This window comes from Microtus pennsylvanicus, chromosome 16 (genome assembly GCF_037038515.1).
Source record: "Microtus pennsylvanicus isolate mMicPen1 chromosome 16, mMicPen1.hap1, whole genome shotgun sequence".
Classification (NCBI taxonomy): domain Eukaryota; kingdom Metazoa; phylum Chordata; class Mammalia; order Rodentia; family Cricetidae; genus Microtus; species Microtus pennsylvanicus.
The window spans coordinates 48,282,163-48,305,508 of NC_134594.1; the positions used below are offsets into that span (position 1 = coordinate 48,282,163).

At 45.3% G+C, this 23,346-nt stretch overlaps 1 protein-coding gene across 5 annotated transcripts in view; it reads right to left on the minus strand.

Moving 5' to 3' along the window:
• The window catches only part of Fhip1a (FHF complex subunit HOOK interacting protein 1A), a 216,107-nt gene that overhangs the window by 42,013 nt on the left and 150,748 nt on the right, over positions 1-23,346 (minus strand). For all 5 annotated transcript variants that reach the window (XR_012908042.1, XM_075950504.1, XM_075950503.1 and 2 more), the window contains 2 exons: positions 21,364-21,522; positions 19,481-19,567 (listed from right to left, as the gene is read on the minus strand). Coding sequence is in view for 4 of the 5 variants with exons in the window: in XM_075950504.1 (XP_075806619.1) it covers positions 19,481-19,567; positions 21,364-21,522 (246 nt within the window). In the remaining variant the exon portion in view is untranslated. The remainder of the gene's footprint in view (positions 1-19,480; positions 19,568-21,363; positions 21,523-23,346) is intronic.

The window sequence follows — 23,346 nt, forward strand, 5'->3', positions numbered from 1 at the left end:
GAACTTGAGTTCAAGAAGGCTAGCCTGGGCTACATAGGACTTTAGGCCACCCTGTACATACTAAACAGGAAGAGGAGTAAGAATGAAGGGAGGAAGGGTGTATCCCAAATAGTATATAAGAGTGGATTTCACAGTCTAACTCTGAGGCCAGAATTAGTGAGGAAACTGGGGTAGGTAGGGGTAACTCAAAAGCAGAGATGGGAGAAATGTTTCAAGGAAAATTTCATATGTCTCTTTCTTATTTATTAATTGTTTGAAAAATACTCTTCCAACAGCATTGTCTCAGTTGTTGAGTATCTCCTGAGCATTTAAAGACCTTTAAGCACACTATTTCAGCCCAGGGCATTCATGCAATCTTTTGAGAACTGACTTCAAAGACTTAGAGGGGAAAAAGTTTCCTCCCAGAAAGACAGTTCCTCTAGGGACAGGGTTAGAGAACGTGGTGGTTTGAAAGGAAATGGCCGCCGTAGGGTGCAGTACTATTAGGAGGTGTGTCCTTGTTGGAAGTAGTGTGTCGCTGTGGGGGTGGGCTTCGAGGTCTCCTGTGCTCAAGCTGCACCCAGTGACTCAGTTCACTTCTCATTGCTTGTGGATCAAGCTATAGAGGGCTCACCTCCTTCTCCTGTACCACATCTGTCTGCGACTGTCATGTCCTGCCATGGTAACAGTAGACTAAACCTCTGAAACTATAAGCTACCCCAATCAAATGTTTTCCTTAGTAAGAGTTGCCGTGACCATGGTGTCTCTTCAGAGCAACAGAAACCCTAAGGAAGACAGAGAAGGAGGAGGTCTGAGGTTAGACCGTTGAGTCGCAGAGAAGGAGGAGGTCTGAGGTTAGGCCGTTGAGTCACAGATCCTGCTACAGCCGCCTCTAAACTCGGAGTCTAGACTCCTTTCTTTGGCTATACAACAAGTCTTGAGAACCCCTGTGGGTCATTCCAGTGTTCCCTGTCCTGCCCTTAGTTTAAGAACCCATGGTGGACAAGTATTGCCCAAATGCAACTTTCCCTCCATATTAATCTCCACTTCTATTTTTCTGGTCAGGTCAGTGCCATTTCTTAGTTTTCTTCATGTATTTCTCCATCCTTTATGACTGCCAACTTTCTGCAGAAACATGTACATCTGACCTACTGAGCCAGTTCTCTAGGGACACAGTGCACTGTCAAGTGCTCAACGCACAATTAACAAACCGACTGAGATGGACACTGGGAGCTCTGCTACTAAAGAAGAAAAACACAGCATCTACAGCCTACGTGGGGGATGCCTTGTTGCCAAGGTAGTTAGGTTCATCTGCTGATACCTGAGTAACGGGAACATTTCCACTTAGAGTGAATAACACTTCACTGAAAACACAGAGCCCAGCTCGGGCCGTGCTCTGAATGAGAGCAACTTCAAAAAGTGATCCACTGCAGAGAAGAAATGCTTCCGTGGGTTGTCCCTCCATTTTTCCTCCAGATTAACACAACAGTCCCATTCATGCTGGTAAGGCTGATGTCCAACCCCTGAGCGGAGGGGAACTGTATGGGCTGGAATCTCAGCCAGCAGCTGACTACGGAAAGGCTGGACCACATCTCATGCCTGCCATCGCCCTTCAGACTCCATCTGCCTGCTGGGCTAAGTGCATCATTTTGGGGTAAAATTTTATATTTAGAACAATTTTCCCAGGTGCAAAAACAAGCTCTGATGACAAAGGACAGATTTCACTCCTGGCTTATTTTCTACAAGCGACAAAGAAATCTCCACACAATGGTGAGACAGAAATGGCACAGGTGTCTGCCAGAACAAATTCGATAATTCTAGCTGTGGTCGTTTTCCTCCATTTTCCCCAAATCTGCTCGTCATCTGGCACTGGAGACTCACAGCAGAGCATCTCAGAAATGAGGGGCTACCTTGCCTGTGGAAAGTCAGTGTGGGGCAAGAGACAGCCATAGCAGGATGGTAACAAGAGGCCAGCAGCCTCTGCTGGGTCCCCAAGCCGACCTTCTGCTTTCCTTACAACCTGCCTGAAGATAAACTCACAAGGCATTTGCTGCTGATCAATTTTGAATGTTCTCTTAGGATGGTGCATGGGGAAGAATAAGTGATTCACACCAAACTGCAGACCAGATTTTCCCCTCTTGCATCTGCTCTTGTTTCGGAGGAGAACACCACCTGGCTTCCACAGATAAGGTGAGGTTTTGTGTGAGCTATGTTTTGTGCCGTCTGTGTGAGGGAGGGTGGGGCCTGTTCTATCATCTCCTAATTCCGAGGCCCAAGAACCACATCCTTTGGTGTGGCATTATCGCTACTATGCACTGGTTGAAATTAAAGAGAGAAGTCTCATTTCCCATTTCCCATCAGAAGTAACCGGAAGCTTCATTTATCATCCTAATTTCCTCTCCTACAATGGGAAAGAGGCGACCTGAGGCATGACAGAGGTCAGCCAATGAGATTCTACAGTATCCGCTTCAGCCTCTAAAAGCAAATTCTCTGCTCACCTGTGTGGTAGGATGGTAGATACACTTGTGTCACCTACCTTCTGTAACTCTAAAAGTAACTTTTGAAAAAGGCAAGAAGAGCTGTAGCCAACGGGACAAAATCATGTACACTTATGGGCACTTGCTTCCTGAGGCCCACCTCTGAGCCTACGGCAGCCTGCACAGGGCATTTCGGCACTTAGTGAAAAGGTCTCCTTGGATATAGATAGTTCTCCCTGCCCTGGGGTTTACTTAGCTGATGATCTGTCCAGAGCAGAGGGTGATTTTTACCCCTGGAAGATTCCCCTCTGCTGTCTGTGGACCCAGCCCCTTGCCAAGGCATTAATTCTAGAGATCTAGTGACCTCATCCGCACCTGCAGTGCAGCAGACTGCTCTTGTGCAGTGGACAACCTGCACGGCTCTACGCCATGACTCTGCAGAGCCCGGGTCTCCCCCGTAATGACGATCACAGAAAACCCCAGCTTCCCATCAAGAGAAACACAGTTTGTTATATCTAAGAAGTTCTGTGTTGGTGGGAAGCAGTATGAAATGTCTTCCCCATGATCATTCTGACTTCTTTGGGGGAAACCCTGACTTTATAGTTTAAAAACAGAAAGTATGTTTTCTATGTGTCTAGCTGTGTCCTGATCAGGAAAATACAAGCAAAAGCCCTGTGAGGCATGGGAAAGGATCTTAGCAGGGAGATTTCTGTGATCACAGTTGAATGTATGCAAACCAACACAGGGGTTCTCCAAAAGTTAGATGATTGCCTTGTGAGTTTTAACAGAGAGCTACTCCCCAGCATATAGAGCGGTGCCTGGAATATACTGGGTGCTCAAAATAAATGTGTTGAAACAATTAACAAATGAATGTTTCATAATATGAGAAGAGCGAAGAGCAGCCAACACTGACAGTTCTTAATAAAGCAGAGAGAGTGACTGCAGTGACCCAGCCTCCAATGCATGACAGCAGGGTTTCCAAGACTGATTACACCATGACGCATCATAAAACGCATCTTGAACAACACACAGCAATCACCAGGGCTGACTACAGTGTGCATTCTGATATTTATTATTTGGTTCCATTTTCAATCTAGTCTTGACCCCAGGTGACTTTATAATTCATTAGCACGATGACTCAGTGTTTATAAACTGTTTAAAACATATACATCTATATAACCTTCTCTACTGACTTTTTGCTAACAAATAAAAGTCAACACTAACATTTAACTTATAATTCTAAAAAGTTTTAAAGTGAATGAAAAGAAACAGTGGCACAAATAATCAAAATTGCATGATTATTAGTTGGGACTGGAATTTCTCTATAAAAGAAAAGCATAATTACTGAGGATATTAAAACACACAACACAATGCTACACTACACAATTCTACACTACACGACATGATACAGGACAGTAACACTACACAAGTAAAGATGCCTTCCCCCAGCAGAGGGACTGGGAGCTATCCAGCAAGGCCAGCGCTGGCCAGCTGTCCTTCATCCTATCCCAGCTCCTGGTATTGGTCCACACTGGCAAAGAGCTGCTTCCTCTCCCAGCACCCATCAACGCTGCTGTCCTCGGGAGCATGGTTTGTAATGGCCTGTCCTAGTGACTAAGCACTGTGGTAACTGCCCTTGATCTTTGCTGATTGGAGAATGCAAATGAGCTTTCTTTCTCAGCTGAGAGTCTCTGAGGGACTGTGGCTAACAATCTAAGATACCTAGAGCATCATGGGATAGCATAAAATGATCTTCAGTGAGAACAGAAGATATGTGCATTTTATGCTTCGTGTCTGGGGCCACAAGGAACTTTTTATTGTCTTGGTGGCTACAGGTGTAGAACAAGCTTACACACTCTAGACTCCTCCTCAGTGAATTCACACACACACACACACACACACACACACACACACACACACACACACGGGATGCAGCAGTGAGATACAGCAGCAATATCCATATAGGACCTCCCTCCACAGAACTTGGCAAAAAGATAAACAGTGAGGTTTTCTAAGATAAGAGAAACACACTTCGGAACACTCACAGGCCCATCTATGTGAAACATAAAGCTGCCAGCTAACCCTTTGATGGCTAACCTAAAGCCAAAGACTGACAGACGGTTTGCAGTCAGTAGGAGAGGTGCCTCGTTCCTGTCACAACCATGCTCAGCTGTGAAAGAATGGTGTTGACTTAGAGGACCACGGTCTCGGTTCTGAAATCCTGAGATTCTCCAGCTCTGTGTCAGGGGCTTGAAACTTGAGCTAATGAAATTCTATATCTTAGTGTCTTACTCCGTTAAGAACACACAGTCAGTGTAATGACAAGGATGCCCACCACTTCTTTTGATACATTTATCTAGCCAATTGTGAATTTATTGAGCAAACCACAGATACACAACACACAGAAGAACAGAAAGTGTTTGTCCCTGAGGTGCTCACTCACTGGCTGACAAAGCTCATACATGACAGGAGTGCTAAGCCCAAGCTCTTGATCTCACATGACTGCTCAGAGCTGGTTTAGACAGGAGAGAAATCGATGTGCACTCAAGTGCGAAGCTTGTACTGGGACTTGAATGAATGCACTCTGGGTAGACAGGCGGGAAGCAGAAGGGACAGTCCATCGGGGACGCAGTACTGGGACTTGAATGAATGCACTCTGGGTAGACAGGCAGGAAGCAGAAGGGACAGTCCATCGGGGACGCAGTACTGGGACTTGAATGAATGCACTCTGGGTAGACAGGCGGGAAGCAGAAGGGACAGTCCATCAGGGACACAGGAGGCAAGAACAGACTCTGCAGAGGGTGACAATGGTGATTTGCATTTGGAAATCACAGAGCTGCAAGCTGGATGGTGCCAGGTTAGATGCAGTTTGCAAGATCAGGAAAAGTAGTCCAAACAGCCTGCTGTGGGTAACAGGGCCCACCATGTGTTCTTTGGAATGGGGGAACAAATAGCAGCCATTTTTTATAAAAAGTGTGTGTAAGTACTTATATACTTGCTAGAACTAAGGAAGGTTAGACTTTTGAACACTGGGTAGAGGAGAGTGAAGTCCTTAGGTTTCTCTAACACTTGCGATCCTTCAGCCTTTCTCCCCAGGAATGACGAGAGACTGAGTCCATCCCTTCCCCTTTCTCTGAAAGCCAGGCTCTGGCAGCAAGCACACATTCCTCTGTGCTCCTCCTGCCCTGGCTTCCATGGCTTACCTAATGCTGGGGTTCAATATTAAGAAGTAATATCTACAAGAATAATCTCTATTCTCCAGCATGAATTTCCCAAGTAATGAAGATGTCTAGTGATCCCTGCCTGGCTGACTTTTCCTATTCCCCATTTTCTCAGAACACCGGTGTTGTGCCTGCCTCGACCAGCAAGGAAGACGCAACACCGGAGCTCTTCTTGCCTGCCTCGACCAGCAAGGAAGACGCAACACCGGAGCTCTTCTTGCAACCAGTTTATTCAGGACCTGTTCACAGCAATCTTTCTCCTTCTCTTTCTCTTTCTCTCTCTCCCCGGGCAAACCTCTCCCAGCCTTTAAAAAGGCACGGGCCGCCAACCCCGGATTGCTTGCCACGTGGGCACTGCCCATAGGTTCATGCATATGCAAGCAGCTGACGATCATTGCGTGATAATAGCATGAGTCAGGCCTTAGCCATATTAGGAGTTGATTATCACAGAGAGCGCTCGCTTTCGGGATCGCGGAGGGCGGGAGCCAGCACCATCAGGTGCAGCTCTACACAGCTCTCTACACATCGCCATCAGGTGCGGCTCCACGCAGCTCTCTACACACCGGCAGGGAAGACTCAGAACTCAGATCACACTGATGTTTCTAGAACTTTATTTCAGGTCCCTTTGGCTGCAAACTCGGTTTGCACTGATTCACATAGATGCTTTTTATGGCCAGGCTGAGGGCATCAGAGAAGTGGTACTGTTTTACCATATACTAAGTATAGTATCCATAGACTATTACGTCATGGCAAATGACAGTAGCATGCCTCTCCTGGAGAAGCTGCTATAAACATCTCTGTCACCTCCCCTAGACAACAGCTGCACATGGGCCATGAAGCTGCTATCTCCAAAAGAAGAAGGGAATGTTGTTAATTATCATCTTAATTCATTATACACGTTTTGTGATAGCTCCCCGAACGCCTTCTGTTCACAGAATCCTACTTCTTTGTCAACTATGTGTTAGGTATTTGACACACATTATCAGGGCTAATTCTCCTTGGACCTTTAAGGTAGTTAGTAGGAAAACTGAGACTCAATTTTGCCCCCAAATACACAAGGAGTGGAAGAGACCAGAACCAAAGCAGTGTTTCATGGTCGTTAGTTGTATCACCTGAGAAGATGTCATGACAACATTCTAGCCATTCTTCTGAAAACAGCAGAAATCCTTCGGGCCGGAACCTTAGCATCACCTGCTTGGGCCAGGTAGGTGGACAAGGTCTTCCACATAAAGACGCAAGTTACCATACGCAAGAGGATTGGGCCACCCCTGCCCTCTCACCATTCCACATGCCCCACTACCACCAAGACAAGTCAAATCAGCAAAGTTCTTAAGTCAAAGAAAACAGCTCCAAGTGTCCAGGCTTCTATTCCAGAAGCTTCTTCCATCAACTGGTTGGGCACACTCTACCTTTGTAAAGGTGAAATTCAATATTAAACCAACAGAAAGAACAAATGCTTCTTGTGAGACACCCACATTCCCACAGCCACTGGGAAGGCGCCAACAGCATCAAATGAGGACAACTTTAACAATCTGCTCAGCTGCCACTCACGGAGGGACATTTTTGACCCTCACACTCATCCCTCAGAGCTAGGTCTGCCTCAGAACCTGCTCCGTAAGTATCTCTCATAGAGGTAGACTTGGACTCCTCTCGCATGCTAACAGTGGGGCAGTACAGCCCTGCCTCCAGTCCTCCCAGAGGGATCTCCAATGTGCACACGATTTAAAAGCCCTAAGAGCTCACTAGACGTATTTGGGGCCCAATGTTTCACAGCCCTTTCTTAAGGCCACCCTACTGAAACGGGCACTTGGAAGCCGATTTTGCTAACAAACACTGTCTCCTCATTTTTGGCTCACAGGGTAACTGAAGACAGGATGAGAGCCTGGCATCTCTGCCTTCAATTTGTGTCTGTGCTTTGGCCAACATCACAGAGATAAGCAACTGTTCTTAACCTTTCCTCCTGAGTTACTTTAAATCCCAGGAAGTCAAAAGCTTCCAGGAACAATTCACTCTCCCAGAGGAGGCCAGAGTGTACCCTCAGCATTAACAGGTTAGCAATCTAACATGTATTATAGAATGCTAGGACAAACAGACAGGGACAGACAGGGAGCTGAGACCAAATACAGGGGACCATACCTCCACCAATCCTACTCCATTCTGTCAGCCTCTTGCCCTCTCTCAAAACCTCATATCCACATCTTAACTTGGAGTCGCTGCATCTTTATTTGTTTTACTCCCTAATGTGTAGCATGCAGAATAAACCTCCTTTCTCTGCTTTTCAAAATTATTCTCCTTAATTAACATACTGGGGACAGGTGACTGGGCCTCACTTGGAGTTACCAGAGCCCAGGCTTTCACCCTAAATACTTGGGTAACAACTTGGTGGCTATTCTCAGTCTCAATTCCATCTTGAAATCTCCCAAAAGACACCTTTGCTTATGACCCATCCTGAGCCAGTTAACTCAGCCTTTCTGCAAGGCTCACCTCCCTGCTGGGCTAGTTTCTCTTTCGATTCCGATTGTCACCTGTACCACTATAAACCACATGGACCTTCTGGCCATCCCAGTGAAGATACTGGTAGATGAACATAGAGCTTTAGAAATGCTTTTGATGAGCTGTACTCTTAACTATAAAATGACCAAGCACTCTTCAAAGAAAAATCCAATGTCAGAGGCTGAGAGACACCTCCAGTCACCAGGAAAGTCTGGGCTGAGAAACCTGGGCCTGTCCTGTCTGTTCAGTTTTCAAGTTGCTCTGCAGTTGGACACTGCCTGCCACTTAAAACAAACCTTCTCCAGAGTGTGTGAAAAGACTGAATATCTCTACTGAAGGGCAGCAAAGAAGCAATTTGGAAACTTCCAAAAACTAGAATACTGTACAACCCTGAATAATTGTCCAGAAGAACCATGGGGGAATTCCTGGGAAGAACAGGACTTAATTGATTGCCAACAATTGGGAAGGCCCAATATAAGGTTCAGACCCGAGAGAGCTGGGAGGACGAAGAGGGCTGATGAGGTGCCCACTGCCGCACCTTCTTCCCCACCACAGAGCAGCACGGGCAATAGTGTAGCTTACTTTAGCACGGTGGGGGACAAAGTGACCTGATGTGTGTCCTGGGCTATGGACACCACTCCCAGGACACTAATAAACGTTTCCATGGGAGTGAGTGGAGATTCATGAGCTACAACTGTGTTCCTTTCTCCTCCTTAGGGGAGGGCCACAGAAAGCCTTCACCCCAAGAGCCTCTTCTTCGATCCACTAGGTGGCGCAAACTCTCCTTTTAGAGAAAAGGACATTAAAAACTGGTGCAGCCAAGCAACTTCCTGCATTGTGCCAGAGCCTGGACAAGAAATGGATCTGTTTTTCAAGGAAATCTATCTCGTGTTTAACAAAAAGAAAGAGAGTTTTCTCTAAACTCTGCTTTGGGGACTCAGAAGTTAAACGTATGGAAGGATCCATGAACCTAAGATTTACTTTAAAAAAAAAATGTAAGAAGACAAAGGAGCACTGGGCAGTTGGGTTTGGTACAAGATTGGTCATTAATGTCTGGGGGAGCACACCCAAGTCAACCCACCTCTCTGGTCTTTAATGCCTTTGACTGAAAACTAAGGAATACTTAATCTCTAGAATTACATCCACTACCCGAATTCCATAAGTGTTCATAACACACCGTGTTTCTATTTTTAAGTCTATTCAGATTTGATAAGAACTTTAAACACAAAGGATGATTCACAAAGTTCACATACCAACATATATAGCTTTGTTTTGTAGTCCTGAGGACTGAGCCCAGGAATCACGCATGCTCAGCAAACTCTATCACTAACTTATATCCCCAGTCTACTGATAGTTACCGCTTTGAGACAGGGCTTTACTATTTGGTCCATGCTGGCTTTGAACTCACTCTGTGGTCCAGGCTAGTCTTGGACTTGCAATCTTTCTACCTCAACAATCTCTCAAGTAGCTGGGAGTACAGGCTTGGGGCATAGGACCCAGCACTCTGTGCAAAGCTTAGAAACTGAGATCTTGGTAATTCATTGGCTGAAAAATATTCCCGAATGCCTAGGCACCAAGCACTGGGCAAACACAGAGCCAGATGACGACAGGGGACACACATGAGCTCCTCCTGTTGCTCCATGCTGCTCCTCGAGGAAATGGAAATCTACTAGACTCGGAAGTTCCAAATGCCTAGATTCTTAGAAATAACCTGGAGCTAAACCTACTGTACACTGAGCGCCACTCATCCAAAATGAAGCCTGCAGTTTCGGAGCATTTGGGGCTTCTGGATTAGAGATAACCTATCTATGTTATAAAAGCATATAAGTGTAAGTATCACCGGGCTTGTTTAGACAGTTGGTATCTTGACGAACAATCGTGGCAACCGCTGCCAATTAACCTACAGGTGCTCCAAGCCCAGGGCAGTGAAGTCCGTCTTGAACGGTTTCATTTCCACATGCAGAGAGCATGCTGCAAGCGTGATTCTTCAGCCACCAATGCTTTTTCAGTAATATCGTAATTAGTCTTTTTCCTCCTTTCTAGAAGTTTGTATCTTCCCTTATGTTTTTAAAGCAATACCTCTCTTAAATCTTAGGTTTCCCTTTGGATTTGCACAATGAAATGTATTTCACTTTGAGTTCCAGTCACCTGTATAACTAAATTTGCCTGCCTCTTCACTCTCCGGTTTAATTCTATTCATTCTGACCAGTTTTATTTATCATTGTTAAGCGCATCGTTAGACAAAGCATTATAGGGAGAAGGATGCTTCCAAGACACCATAAAGTTGGTCAGGGACCATCTTTGATCCTGTGGTCACAAACAGCTAAAATTGAAAGATGAATAGAAAGCTTTAGGCTTCAGTCTCTGAAAAATACACCTAGTCTCAGATAAGAATTGCCATGGGCTCTAGGTGCCTTGACTAAAATGCTCAACAATGTGGTACTTAATTAGTTCTGGAAACTTGGCAACAAGACCTTGGATATTAATTACAAGATTTTCTTTTTTGAAGAAAGAAGCAAATGTTCCAATAGCTTCTATTACCATCACTTAATATTCCCAGAGGCTTTCCCCAATAAACATTAATCATTTCTCTATGTTCCACAGTTGACCCACGAGTGTTAATCGAGGCTCCAGAATGGACTGTTACAGGTTTCTATCTATTGATGAAGGGAAGTGTAGGCTTGTAGGTGGGTCTGGACATCTGTATGCATCATCTTTCCACGCAACAACTTGGAGCACCAGAGGGGGAAAAGCAGGAACACCAGAGGGGGAAAAAGCAGGAACACCAGAGGGGGAAAAAGCAGGAAAACCGGGGGGGGGGGGGAAGCAGGAACACCAGAGGGGGAAAAAGCAGGAAAACCGGGGGGGGGGGGGGGAAGCAGGGACACCAGAGGGGGGGAAAAAGCAGGAACACCAGAGGGGGAAAAAGCAGGAACACCAGAGGGGGAAAAAGCAGGGCCAGTGACAGCATAACCCTCCAGCCTCCTTTTCTTATAAAGCCACACTGAAGGAGGAACACATCTCCCTCTTCCCACAGCAGTCTGGTGGGATGGTTCAGACCTTACGTTCTGTGATACATGTGACATCAGCGAGTAGCCACCACTGTCACCCTCTCCATCTGAGGGAAGGGTACAGTACTGATAACACCGCCCACAGTGCCAGAGCGGAGCTGACGTCACACAGTAAGCAGTAGAAGGACTGCAATCCAACACGATGCACATCAGAGAAGAAACATCTATATGGAGCCAACTGTTGGCTCCTTCCTCAACAATGGCAGGCAATATGTATTTAGTGCTGGTATCAGTGACAGTAATAACCACTTCAATACAATATCTATTCGTTGTTCACAAATCCCAAGGAGGCAGGTGTTTTGTTTTCATGCACAGAGAACACTGCCCCGGTCACAAAGCTGATTAAAGTAGCCAGAGACCAGACTATAAACCAAGGTCTGGCTGATCCCAAAGCCCACTTTTGAGGTACGCTTTTTACATGAATTTACATTGCTTCCACAAACTCTTACTACCTGAATGAATGCATTAGATAATATATATTCATGGTGTTCAATTAATAAATCAAGTATTTCCAAGACAAAGCCCCTTATATTTATCAGTAAACTCTTAGGTCCGTTCAGACAGCTGGACGAGGCCATTATTTAGCCTGTCCCTAGCTGCCTCTCTGAACGTGCGTTTCTCAGGCCAAGTCTAAAGGTGCCACTACTGTTCCATGGTCTATAGCTTGAGGCCTCCCACGGGACTGGGCCCTTTAATCACTGCAATCACTGACCAGCCTTGGTCATCTCTACAACTGGCCCATCTGCTGTCACAAGACTGTTTAGGACAACCACTTGGTCCCCTCCCGCCACACCGCAACTGTCACGACAGCCTTAATTGTCAACTTGGCAGAATCTAGAATCACTAAGGAGATGAGCCTCTGGGCAGGCCTGCAAGGGATTATCTCGAATATGCTAATTTATGTGGGAAGAACCATTTTGGATTAGAGCAGGCACCACTGCACTCTGGGTTGTATGGAATGTAGAAGAAGTCGCTGAATGCTCATGTGCATAAAACCTCTGCTTTTTGACTGTGGGTGGACGCAATGTACAAGTTTCCTCAAGCTCTTGCCTCAGTGACTTCCCCACGGTGACACACAACACCCTGGAAGTGTAAGCCAAAATGAGCCCTCCCTGTGCAAGCTGTTTATTTCAGAGTATTTTATCACAGCAAGAGAAAGCGAAACCAAGACAGCAGTTAACCAGCCCCTTCACCTGCGGCCTGCGCAGGGCTGACATGATACAACCTCCCTGGGTCATGGCAACAGATACTTCAGGCTTTCCTGTCACACTCAGGCACCCACAACTTAGTTTTCCCAGCTGATGACAAGACAGGGGACAGCTGCCTGCCCTGAGACTACCCAGAGCTGACCTCTGAGGCTGGAGACAATAGCAGCAACTCCTAAAAAGAATGAATGAGCTTGCTTCTTCAGGTGACCTCTAGGACTGGCTTTGCCTCACACCACACTAACGTCTGTGGGCCAATGGGAGCTGCCAGTGCACTCTCAGGACACAATCTTCACTCCAAGCAGAGTAAAAGGGAGGAGGAAATCACAAAAACTTAAACCCCAACATTATCACAGGAAAATAAGTTAGTGCCTAGCAAAAACAAGACAACATTCAAGAGCCGTTAGTAATTAAAAGCCTTGGTCAGCAATTGGCTTTAAAAAGCACATTACTGAGATGTGTACGTAAAACCATAACATGACAGAACTTTCGAGGTGGTTCACTGCAGGGCCAGGGGCTCACTTGGTCCCCAAATAAGTGAAGGAAACAAAGGGCATAGCAGAGAACCCCTAAAGTTTAAAAGAAAAACCCCAGGCTTCCACAGTCAACAGGTTCTGCTAATCTGTGCTGTGAGTGCATTGGTGGTGCAGGGGTGAGCATAGCTACCCCTAATTCAATGCTGCCGCGCCCCCGTGTCTACGCTCTCTGCACTGGCACCCAGTTGGCGAGCTTCGAGCAAGGGGCTGGAGGTTAAAATACACAGACACACACAGACAGAGAGACAGCGACACGGGTCATCCTTGAATTCCCCAAGAATGCCCCTTTATTGTGTTCAGCGGCAGATTATATAGAGATAGCCACGCCCCAGCCAAACCCACCAGAAACCACTCTCCTGCCATCAGGAACTCCTGAAGGTCTCGTGCTCAGAGCAGCTGTAGACACTCAAATCAGGGGAAAACAAGTTGTTTACAAGAAATTCAGGATCTGGGGTCTCACTGCTCCCAACAAATGCTGTGAGGGCATTGGTGATGCAGGGGTGAGCACAGCTACCTCTAATCCCATGATCCTGTGCACTGGTGATGCAGGGGTGAGCACAGCTACTCCTAATCCCATGCTGTGACTGCATTGGTGGTGCAGGGGTGAGCACAGCTACCTCTAATTCCATGCTTCCATTCCTTTCTTTCCCTTTTGTACTGAATTTGTTTCCAGTGAAATTCCACAGCATCATTGGAAACCAGATACTCAAGAAGTGGCAGAGATGACAGCAGAAGGACAAAGAACACAAACATGATGCTACACTTCTAAAAACAAAGAAGCAAGTGTTCCAGAAGAGCAAGCAAGGGGACCTGCTGACCCTCCTTCCACTCCTGAGACCTCTCACCTCTCTGCTCCCTCCTTAGGCACCCATCATTCTGCTCCTACTGTAAGCTAGGCCCTCGGCTGTGACCCACTAATATTTTATAGTGATGATAACTTGAAGATGCTATTTAATTGTTTTTAAAAATCTGCAGTCATGACTTTCACTGGGCATAAAAGTCCAGAGAACGCTGTGCCAGGAGAGCCAAACTGTGCCGTACTGGAGTCCTTGTCCCGCCCTACCCAGAGAGCACATTATTGGTAAGTGGGCAACTCCTGCATGGCCATGCCCACCCAGTCTCTCGGAATTCTCATCTTTTCTTTCCAATTACCCAAAACTTCCATCCATCAACTTAAGTCAATAAGCCATGAATTATTGAGCTTGTAGGATGCAGATCATGAATATGTATGTGTGTGCTTGTGTGTGTGGAAGGCAAGATTGCAAAGCAAATGGGCTCCACGGTGGTTTATAGGCAGCCAACACACATGCCCTTAAGGGACTGTCTGAAATCGTTTTACCCATGTATATCATTCAAGCACAGTTTCAGCACACAGAAGATGGTGGGGAAAAAAAAATTTTTTTTTCCTTGTAGATTTCTTGCTTCTGTTCTCCAAGCACAGTTACAGAAAGTGAAACGTAGCTGGCTGTTCTTTGGCAAAACCAAAGGTACAGGCTTTGAGGTCAGAGTTTCCATGGCTCATATCTGTGAGCTGCATGCAGAAAAGGACTTGTGTGACTGATCCCCCTCCCATCACTGCCTGCCTTAGCATACACCCCTCAAGGTCTACAGCTCCATCTGACAGAGACAGGTCCAAGTGTCTTCCCCCATTTCCTAAAACCCTGTGAGGGATAGGCTCAAAGAATCCCCCAAAGAGCATCCCAAGGTCGCTTCTGGAAATCCTGCAAGTGTGTCAGGGTGTTGGTCAGGCAGTCCTTTCTCACCCATACTCTGTACCAACTCTTTCTGTAATCCTGCTAGAGACCAGGACAGGTGCAATGTCGGCTTTATCTTCTATGGCTGACTGCCTACCTACCGCTCTCCTAATATAAGACCCAAAGCACTCCTGGGCAGAGAGTCCAGGCTGCTGTCAGCTACTCGGGCTACTTGGGTCTCCTGCTCCTGCTCCTGGTCCTGGTCCTGATCACTGTGTTCAGAGAAAAAGCATTGCTAACCCGTTCTCAATGCCTCCTACTGCTACATGGGGATGTTTTCTACTGTTGACACCTCCAAACAATGGCTACTCACCCAAATGTATAGGACACCATACTGCCCCACAGCAGGGGTGGGAAAACTTTCCTACAAAGATCCAGAGTAAAATCTCTTTTATGCTACCACTATCACCACTATTACTAGCACCAGTACCACCACCACCACCACCACCACCCACCACCACCACCACCACCACCACCACCTCCACCTCCACCTCCACCACCAGCACCTCCACCACCACCCCCCCACCACCACCACCTCCACCACCACCACCACCACCACCACCACCACCACCACCACCACCACCTCCACCACCACCACCACCACCTCCACCTCCACCTCCACCACCACCACCTCCACCACCACCTCCACCTCCACCACCAGCACCTCCACCACCACCACCACCACCACCACCACCTCCACCTCCACCACCACCACCACCACCACCACCACCACCACCACCACCTCCACCACCACCACCACCACCTCCACCACCACCACCACCACCACCTCCACCACCACCTCCACCACCACCTCCACCACCACCACCACTACCACCACCACTACCACCAGGCGTGAAGAAGCCAAGGCTTCACATATCCCAGGCAAACAATGTACCACTAAGTTATACCTCTAGCACCAGAACATTTTAGGGTTTGGGGAGCACAGTATGACATATATATTTTAGCATTTAAAAAAAACTTGGAAATGTAAACACTATTCCATCTGTTAAAATTGTAGCACAATACACATAACATAAACAGCATCATCCTCACCAGTTTTAAGCACGCTGCTGAGAGGTGTTCGCATTGTTGCACAACCAATCTCCAGAACTTTCCATCTCACGAAACTGGACACCTGTACGTAGGAAACAATGACACCCCCCTTCTCCCATTTCTTTTGCTCCTCAGAAGCCCCTTTCTGTCTTCTGTGTCTGGGAACGTGACACTAGGTATATTATGTGCATGAGACCATGTATGTGTCCTGCAGTGCCCATTGATGTAATAGTATGTCAGAATGTCCTTTCTTTAAAATGGCTGAATAGTGTTTATTTCCATTTACCGTGCTCCTAGCAATAGTGGATGCATAGCCTGAACTTGTCATCTCCTGTGATCAGATTAGTGGCTACTCCAATTGTCATCAGAGAGCCTCCATCCAGTAACTGATACAAACAGATGCAGAGACCCTCAGTCAAACATTAGGCTGAACTCGGGGAATCCTGCTAAAGGGAGGAAGGAGGAATTGTAGGAGCCAGAGGGGCCAAGGACATCACAAGAAAACCCACAGAAACAACTATCTGGCTCACAGGAACTCACAGAGTCTGAACCAACAACCAGGGAGCCTGCATGGGACTGACCTAAGATCTCTACATATATGTGACAGCTGTGTAGTTTGGTCTACTTGTGGGACTCCCAACAATGGGTGCAGGGGCTACTCCTAACACTTTGGCTGGCTCTTGGGAATCTATTCCCCATAGTGGATTGTCTTGCCCAGCCTTAATACAAGGGGAGGTGCTTAGTCGTACTGCAACTTGATATGCTATGCTTTGTTGACACCCATGGGAGTCCTGCCCCTTTCCAAAGAGACACAGAAGGAGACTGGGTGGAAGTAGGGGAAGGGAATGGGAAGAGAGGAGGGAGGGGAAACTGAGGTCAGGATGTAAAATAAATAGATAAATTATTTAAAAAATTATCCTTTCCAAAAATGTCCAAAGTAGGCTTCCCATGTCATATTCTAAACTCTGGAGGCCATATGTATTTGGTAATTCAAAACTTTAGAAGAATGATGCATTTGTCTGTCATGTTTTACATAAAATCCTCAGAAGGTCTAGGTTAGCAAAATAAATCAGGTGTATTAATATTTTCTCCAAAGAACATATAAATGTTAACACAAGTAGGTTAAAATCAACAAATTTGAGATGATTCAGGAAGACCAGACACCCAATGCACTTAGCAAGGTTAGGTTAGGTGTTATGCCAAAATGAATTGATGAAAACATTCTGTGTTCAGGGCTTCGTGAGTCACCTTTTTCCCTCATGCTAGAGACTAAACCCAAGGCCTCGCACGTGTTCAGCAAACTCTACTCCCAGCCCCAGAGCTTGCTATGCTCAACTTCTACATGACTGCAAGAGAAAGCCATGGAGCCCTTTAAAAAAATAATTCACGTAAGCTTTGGCACTAACCCAGAGGAACAAATAGTTATGTCTCAGTGTTGGCTGAAGAAAGCACACAGAGAACAACTTTGGAGTATAGTCCCATGCGCACACACAACAGTGAGGAGGAACCTCACACATGCCCTATATTCAGCCTATGTGTCCTTCCTCATCGTTCCTACCCTCTAGGTTGTATTTGTGCATATGTATGGTATGTGCTGTGCACCTTTTATGTAATTGCTAGGGTAGGTGGAGGTGTGTACATCCATGTGTATAAGCCAGAGGTCAATGTCAAATGTCTTTTCTCATTCTCCACCTTTACTTCTTGAAACAGACTTCGTCATTAAACCTGAAGCTCATCCATTCAGATAGGACAGCTAGCTGGCTGAAGAAGTTCCAGGATCCCCCGCCCCAAATCTCCACCTTGTCCCCTACCATGGGGATATAAGATATAAGACACCAAGTCTGGCTTTTTAATGCGCACTTTTAGGGACCCAACTCCTCATGCTTGTGTAGAAGGCACTTCAGGGACTGAGCCATCTCCCCAGTACTTTCACAAGGTTTTGTAATGCTTAATCTTTGGTTAAGAATTGCTGTGGAAATATTCTGTCTGTACTGTGAAGGAAATATTAAGTATGGATTTATTTGTATGATTTATGAGGCATAGAGAATAAGTTCACCTTTATAAGCTGCCTACACAGATGTCAGGTAACTAAAAATTTATGCATGACTTAGGTGAGAGAGTGCACAAAGGAATTTTATTTGGAAGACTGACTGAGGCCCTTTTGTCAGGGCAGCAGACCTCAAGTTTGTAAAACACAATGGTAATTCCTCCAGCAGACCTGAGCCCAGACATGAAGTAACCTTTTCAGAGCCCAAGGAGGAGAAGCAAGAGACAGGATACGGCTGCTTCCGGTGGGAGCTTCTCGAGATACGCTCATCCCTGACCTTCTCTGCTTGTCTGTCCCTGGGCTGCTGATCTAGAACACATTCTGATCAGCTGTCACTGAGAGAGCCAGGGTGGAGGAGAGGCTGTCCCTGCCTTTCTAATCCTTTCGATTCTAAACGGTAAAAACACAAACACCCCCCTCCTAAATGGAGAATAGGAAGAAAAAATAATCAAAAAAGAGAATGGTAAGTCTTTGCTCACCCTGGATACTAAACAAAAATATCCCAGGAACTGCCAATAATGGATAAAAATTAAGGAATCTTATTAGAGAGTTACAAATTCAAATCTCATGCAGTAGCGTTCACTTTTCATCTCCTGAATTCTATAGTGACGTATAAAAAAGCATCTGTTAACTTCACAGTTTTAAAAAATCTCCAATTTTAAATTACGGACATAACTGAAAAAACAGAAGCCAGGGAATGTATACACGGGCTGTCTGCACTCATTCTCTTATAAAGCACTTTCTGGGAAGCCACCAACTGCCAGCGCTCTGCCAACACTTTAATGAACATCGGTTTGTGTGCTGGTTTTTAGTTTGGTTTTCCAGACTTCTCAAGTCCACACTCAGCAGTGACATATCCCAGAGAACACAACAGACGGGAGCCCGACCCTCAGGAAGTGCGCTCACCTCTGTGGAGTCAGACGTCAAACACTCAGGCTCATGCCTGGTCCTCACTCACTCCTAAGCACTGCGAGGAAGTGGGGAGGGAAGGTCTCCACAACAGCTCTGAGAGACACTCACTGCTCTAAGCCACCCTGAGATCACAGCAAGACGCTCTGCTGTGCTGGTACACCGTAGGGTGTCTGCAGACTACAGTGGTGTGCTCACTAGTGAACAATTATAAGGTTGGTTTTTCACCACAAGGAAATGATAAATGGGAGGGTAGCTGTGTTTAGCTTGACTTCAACGTTACGTCTATACATGTATCAACACATCACTTGATATCCTGTTAATACGCAAAAAGAATTTTCATGAATGTTTATAACATTAACGTTTAATAACAAATAGTGTGGAAAATAGTAGTAATAGCTATCATTATTACAGCAGTTATCAATAGCATTAGTGTCGGTCGGTCAGTGAGAAAAAACTTGGGAATAAAAGAGGAAGGAAGACAATGTGAGGGAGGATATAATTACTACAACGACTTTCAGTAGGATCACTGTATTCCACTAAAAAGAAGCATTCTTCCCCATACAGCACGGCTACTTTAAGACCCACATTTGATATACTGAGAACTTGGGATGGAACGAGAAGACAACTAATACCACACACACGGCTGGGTTGTTACACCGCTGCGCTTGCTTTCCTCAGTTTCCCTCCGTTGTTGTATTAACAGACAGAAGGCGGCCTCAGCCCGCCACTGACCTTATGGAGGGCGGGAGCCAACACTGGTACCAAGAAGCCATTGTAGATGTAGCTGACGAGCTGAGAGCGGATCAAGGGGTGGGCCACCTGCGACAGAAGGACACAGGGCTCAGTGTCTGCAGTTCCTTAAAGCCAAGCAGTTCTGTGTGTATCTTACATCCAAGATGGAAACCCAACTTTGGGCCATGTTTTCATTTGTTAAGTAATACTTCAGACCCCACGATGACATGATTTTTTTTTCAAATCTCTATTACAGTATAAACAGCTAAAGTTATACTTCCAAATATGGAAAAAAATGTTAATTTTAACGTTGATTTGGAAAAGACAATGAATAGACTGACTATGTATAAATATTAATAAGTCCAAATGAATAAATTAGAAAGTATAATTCTTGCCCCTTAACTCCCTTGGGGCTCCATATCCACTCATGCTACGTTTTTAAGAGCGCAGCTATAGAAAATGATAATTAAATGTGCTTATTTTGCTAACAGAGAACTTTGAAGATATATTTCCTGGTATTTATATTAGGGAGAAAAGAGCCTATAAAATGCTCTCATAAAAAATGGACAGTCTTCAAAAGCAGAAAACATTGCTGGTGGTACTGAACTTCCCAAATTTGACTTTCAAAATACATGATAACATGGGCAAACCTTTACTAATATTTTTTATAAGTAATCCTTTCAGGGGTTCCCTAGCCCCAAATCACTATTTAAATCTTTTAAAATAATGTTTGCCTTTAGTTTGAAATAAAGACATAATTTCCCCACTCCTCACCATGCCCATCAGCTTTACTGAGAGAGGGAAAGGGAGAGAGATCCAGTCAAACAACAATGTAAACAGCGGTTTCTAGGGAAGTAAGCCTAGCTGTTTAAATTACTGACAATCTCTCTGTACATCCCAAGAAGAGCTAATAGTAGTTCTATCATTTTATTCCCATACATTTCTGCAAGAAAATGTTGGTAGAGTATAATATTAAAGGGGAAATAATTTAAAGTGTAATCCATTTATCTTAAATACAAATAAAACTTCCTTTGACTTAGCAATAAAAATGAGATGGGAAATAAAGTAATTCACTTTCACTTTCCTCCAGCAGCTGTTTCTTTATTTGGTAGATAAACAGATTATAACTGGCATTTCTCACCCTAAAAAAAAATCACCATAAAACAAACCTGATTTCTTAATACATCTAATATTAAGGTAATATTTATGCTACATAGAAGAAATTTTGATGAAAACTTAGTACGCCCTTAAACATATATAAAATTGGATTTTTATTGAAAACAGTAACAAGAAATCCGACAGTAAAAATCTAATCAAAAAGCCAAATACACAAGAGTTCAGTGGCTGTTTTTCCCCCTAAAGCGAGCCAATTTCAAAGCAAATTTAATTTGTGTAGCTAAGAAGATTGTTAACTTCTTCCAAATTCGATTGGGACAACAATATTCTTTATGTAGTGTGCACCATTAAGCAAAATAAAGTGTTTTCCTTGTAAGCGCCCAGGAAGACCTTGAAGTAAAAGGGTTATAATTTGGAGTACTTAAGCAGCCTAAAAATATCTATTTAATGAGCCAGCCTGTGAACTTATTTTTGATGGGTAAGTGGATAATCAAAACAGAATAACACTTTTTATAGAGAAAATAAAATCTTTCATTTGTTCTCAATTGAAATTTTCAGAAGTCTACCAAACGGTTTCACTCATTTCAGGATATTCAGTGGGATTCAAGCAAAGCTTCATGATTCCACGAGCACGTCTCAAAATCGAAGAAGGGTTCATTTAGGAGAACTCTGAATGAGGAGGGTGCTCACGCACGCGGATCCCCAGCAAGGCTGGGGCTCTCAGCAGACTCCGGCCCACCAAGGCTTGTGCTGCCACCATGCAGTACCTGAATGACGGCGTTACAGAACTCCAGAGAGTTCATGAACTGCACAAGGGGGGGCAGCAGGAGCCAGTCGTCCTTCAGAAGGCAATGCCACTCCTCACCCTTTTCTTCCAGCTTCGTGGGCAGGGACGAGTACAGGCCACTGAGTCCAGTTGCAAGTACCTGCATTCAGAGAAAAAAAAAAGTCTATAACAGTCTTGTCCGAAGTCCCTGCTCTATACCAAACAGCTCACAAGGATGCCTCTGATACTGGTCCAAAGACCAAATGCAGAGTAGCAATAGAAGAAGGTAGCAACTAGCTAGGGTGGTTTAATCCTGTTCTATGGATAGAATAAGAAGGCCATTCCCCAGCAGACAAGGCAAAAGCAGAGCTACTTAGCTACTAGTCAAGAGGTTGATGAGGTGACGCATCTTTTATGTCAGGCACCATGATAAGCCAGGAGAGAAGCAAGTGAGAAGGCAAGACACAAAGATGAACAAAATATGAGTCTCATACCCAAGAAGTTCAGGGAAGGGATAAGCTCACAAGAAGCATGGTAGAGCACAACTTGGAGACAGCCAATAGAGAAGTGTGTCCGTGAGATTACTCCAGTCTAGGGAAGGCAGCCTTGGGTAGAGCGGGGCCAGGACGGAAGGCTCCGAGTAGTTTTGTGAGAAAGACTGCTTGTTTGTCAAGGATCATGACTGACACTTACTAGCAAGTTTACCTGGTGGAAAACACTTCCATATGTATTAGTTCCTCCAACCATCACAAACAATGTAACAGGAAGAAAGAACTGGGCGGGAAGAATGGCAGGACACTGAGATTTAGTGACAGAAGTTCAAACAGAGCTAATGTGAGTCCACACCGAAGTATCAGTGGAATCTCAATGCAAAATGGATGAGGATTATCTAACCAAGACCTTCGGTTTTAAGTCAAAATTGGGATTTACTTTTTCCCTTTGCATCCAATTCTTAAAACTATGCTGACAGTATTTGGGCCTGGCAAGTGAGATTAAGGACTTTAAACTGTCAAGTTCTCAGACTTGATGATTAAGAAATGGCTTTTAAAGAGAAGTGTAGAAAGGGATCACTCCATGCCAAGCGCTTACAGGATAGAAGGGTCTCACAGGGCCAGTGGCTTCCGCTAACTGTGCAGCATCTCAGAGAGCCCGACCTAGCCAATGTACAGAAAAACTGCACACAAGAAGTCAGCTCTAGGGCTGGAGAGATGGCTCAGCGCTAAGGACGCCTGATGTCTGACCACCTGAACTTTATCCCTGGCCCCAAATGAGGGAAGGAGAAAACTGACTCCTGGAAGCTGTTTTCTCTCACCTCCACACACTTACGCTCACAGACACACATGATATAAATAAATAAATATGTAGTTAAAAATTGAAAGAAAAAAAAAACAAAAAACACAAGTTGATTACAAAAGACACCATTCTAGCACAGGTCCTGAAGGGACTCAAATGGATGAAAACATTCAAGAAAGTATTCTGAGTCATAAGTAGTAGTGGCGTACCTCATTGATCTCCCAGCCATAGAAAGACAAACAAGGAATTACAATACTGTTAGAAACACTGAAAACACACAATAGGACATTTAAGATGCTGCTAATATACAAAAGCTCTTCACTCTGACCTGAAGGTAGGAGGTGAAAATGGCAATTGGTCTCAGAAGTGCTGTCTAGAACTCTGGAGAGTAAACAGGAGCAAGCCTGAAAATGAGCCGGGGAAGGAAAAATGTTTCAGGCAGAGGAAAGGCCTGTACAAAGGCTGAATGGAGAAAGAAGAGAAGATAATGTCAGGGCCAAGAAGCCCAGCGCTGTCAGAGCAGAGAGGGCTGGCCACACAAAAGTGAGTATGAGCCACATCCTGCAGGGTTCTACCGCGCTGCACAAAAGGCTCGTGAGACTCCTGTGTAGAGAGCCCTATGGACAGCTGTGTGGGTCTGATGCCTGTGAGAACTCTCTGGGCTAGAGGCAGCCTGCTAGAGCCATCGTGT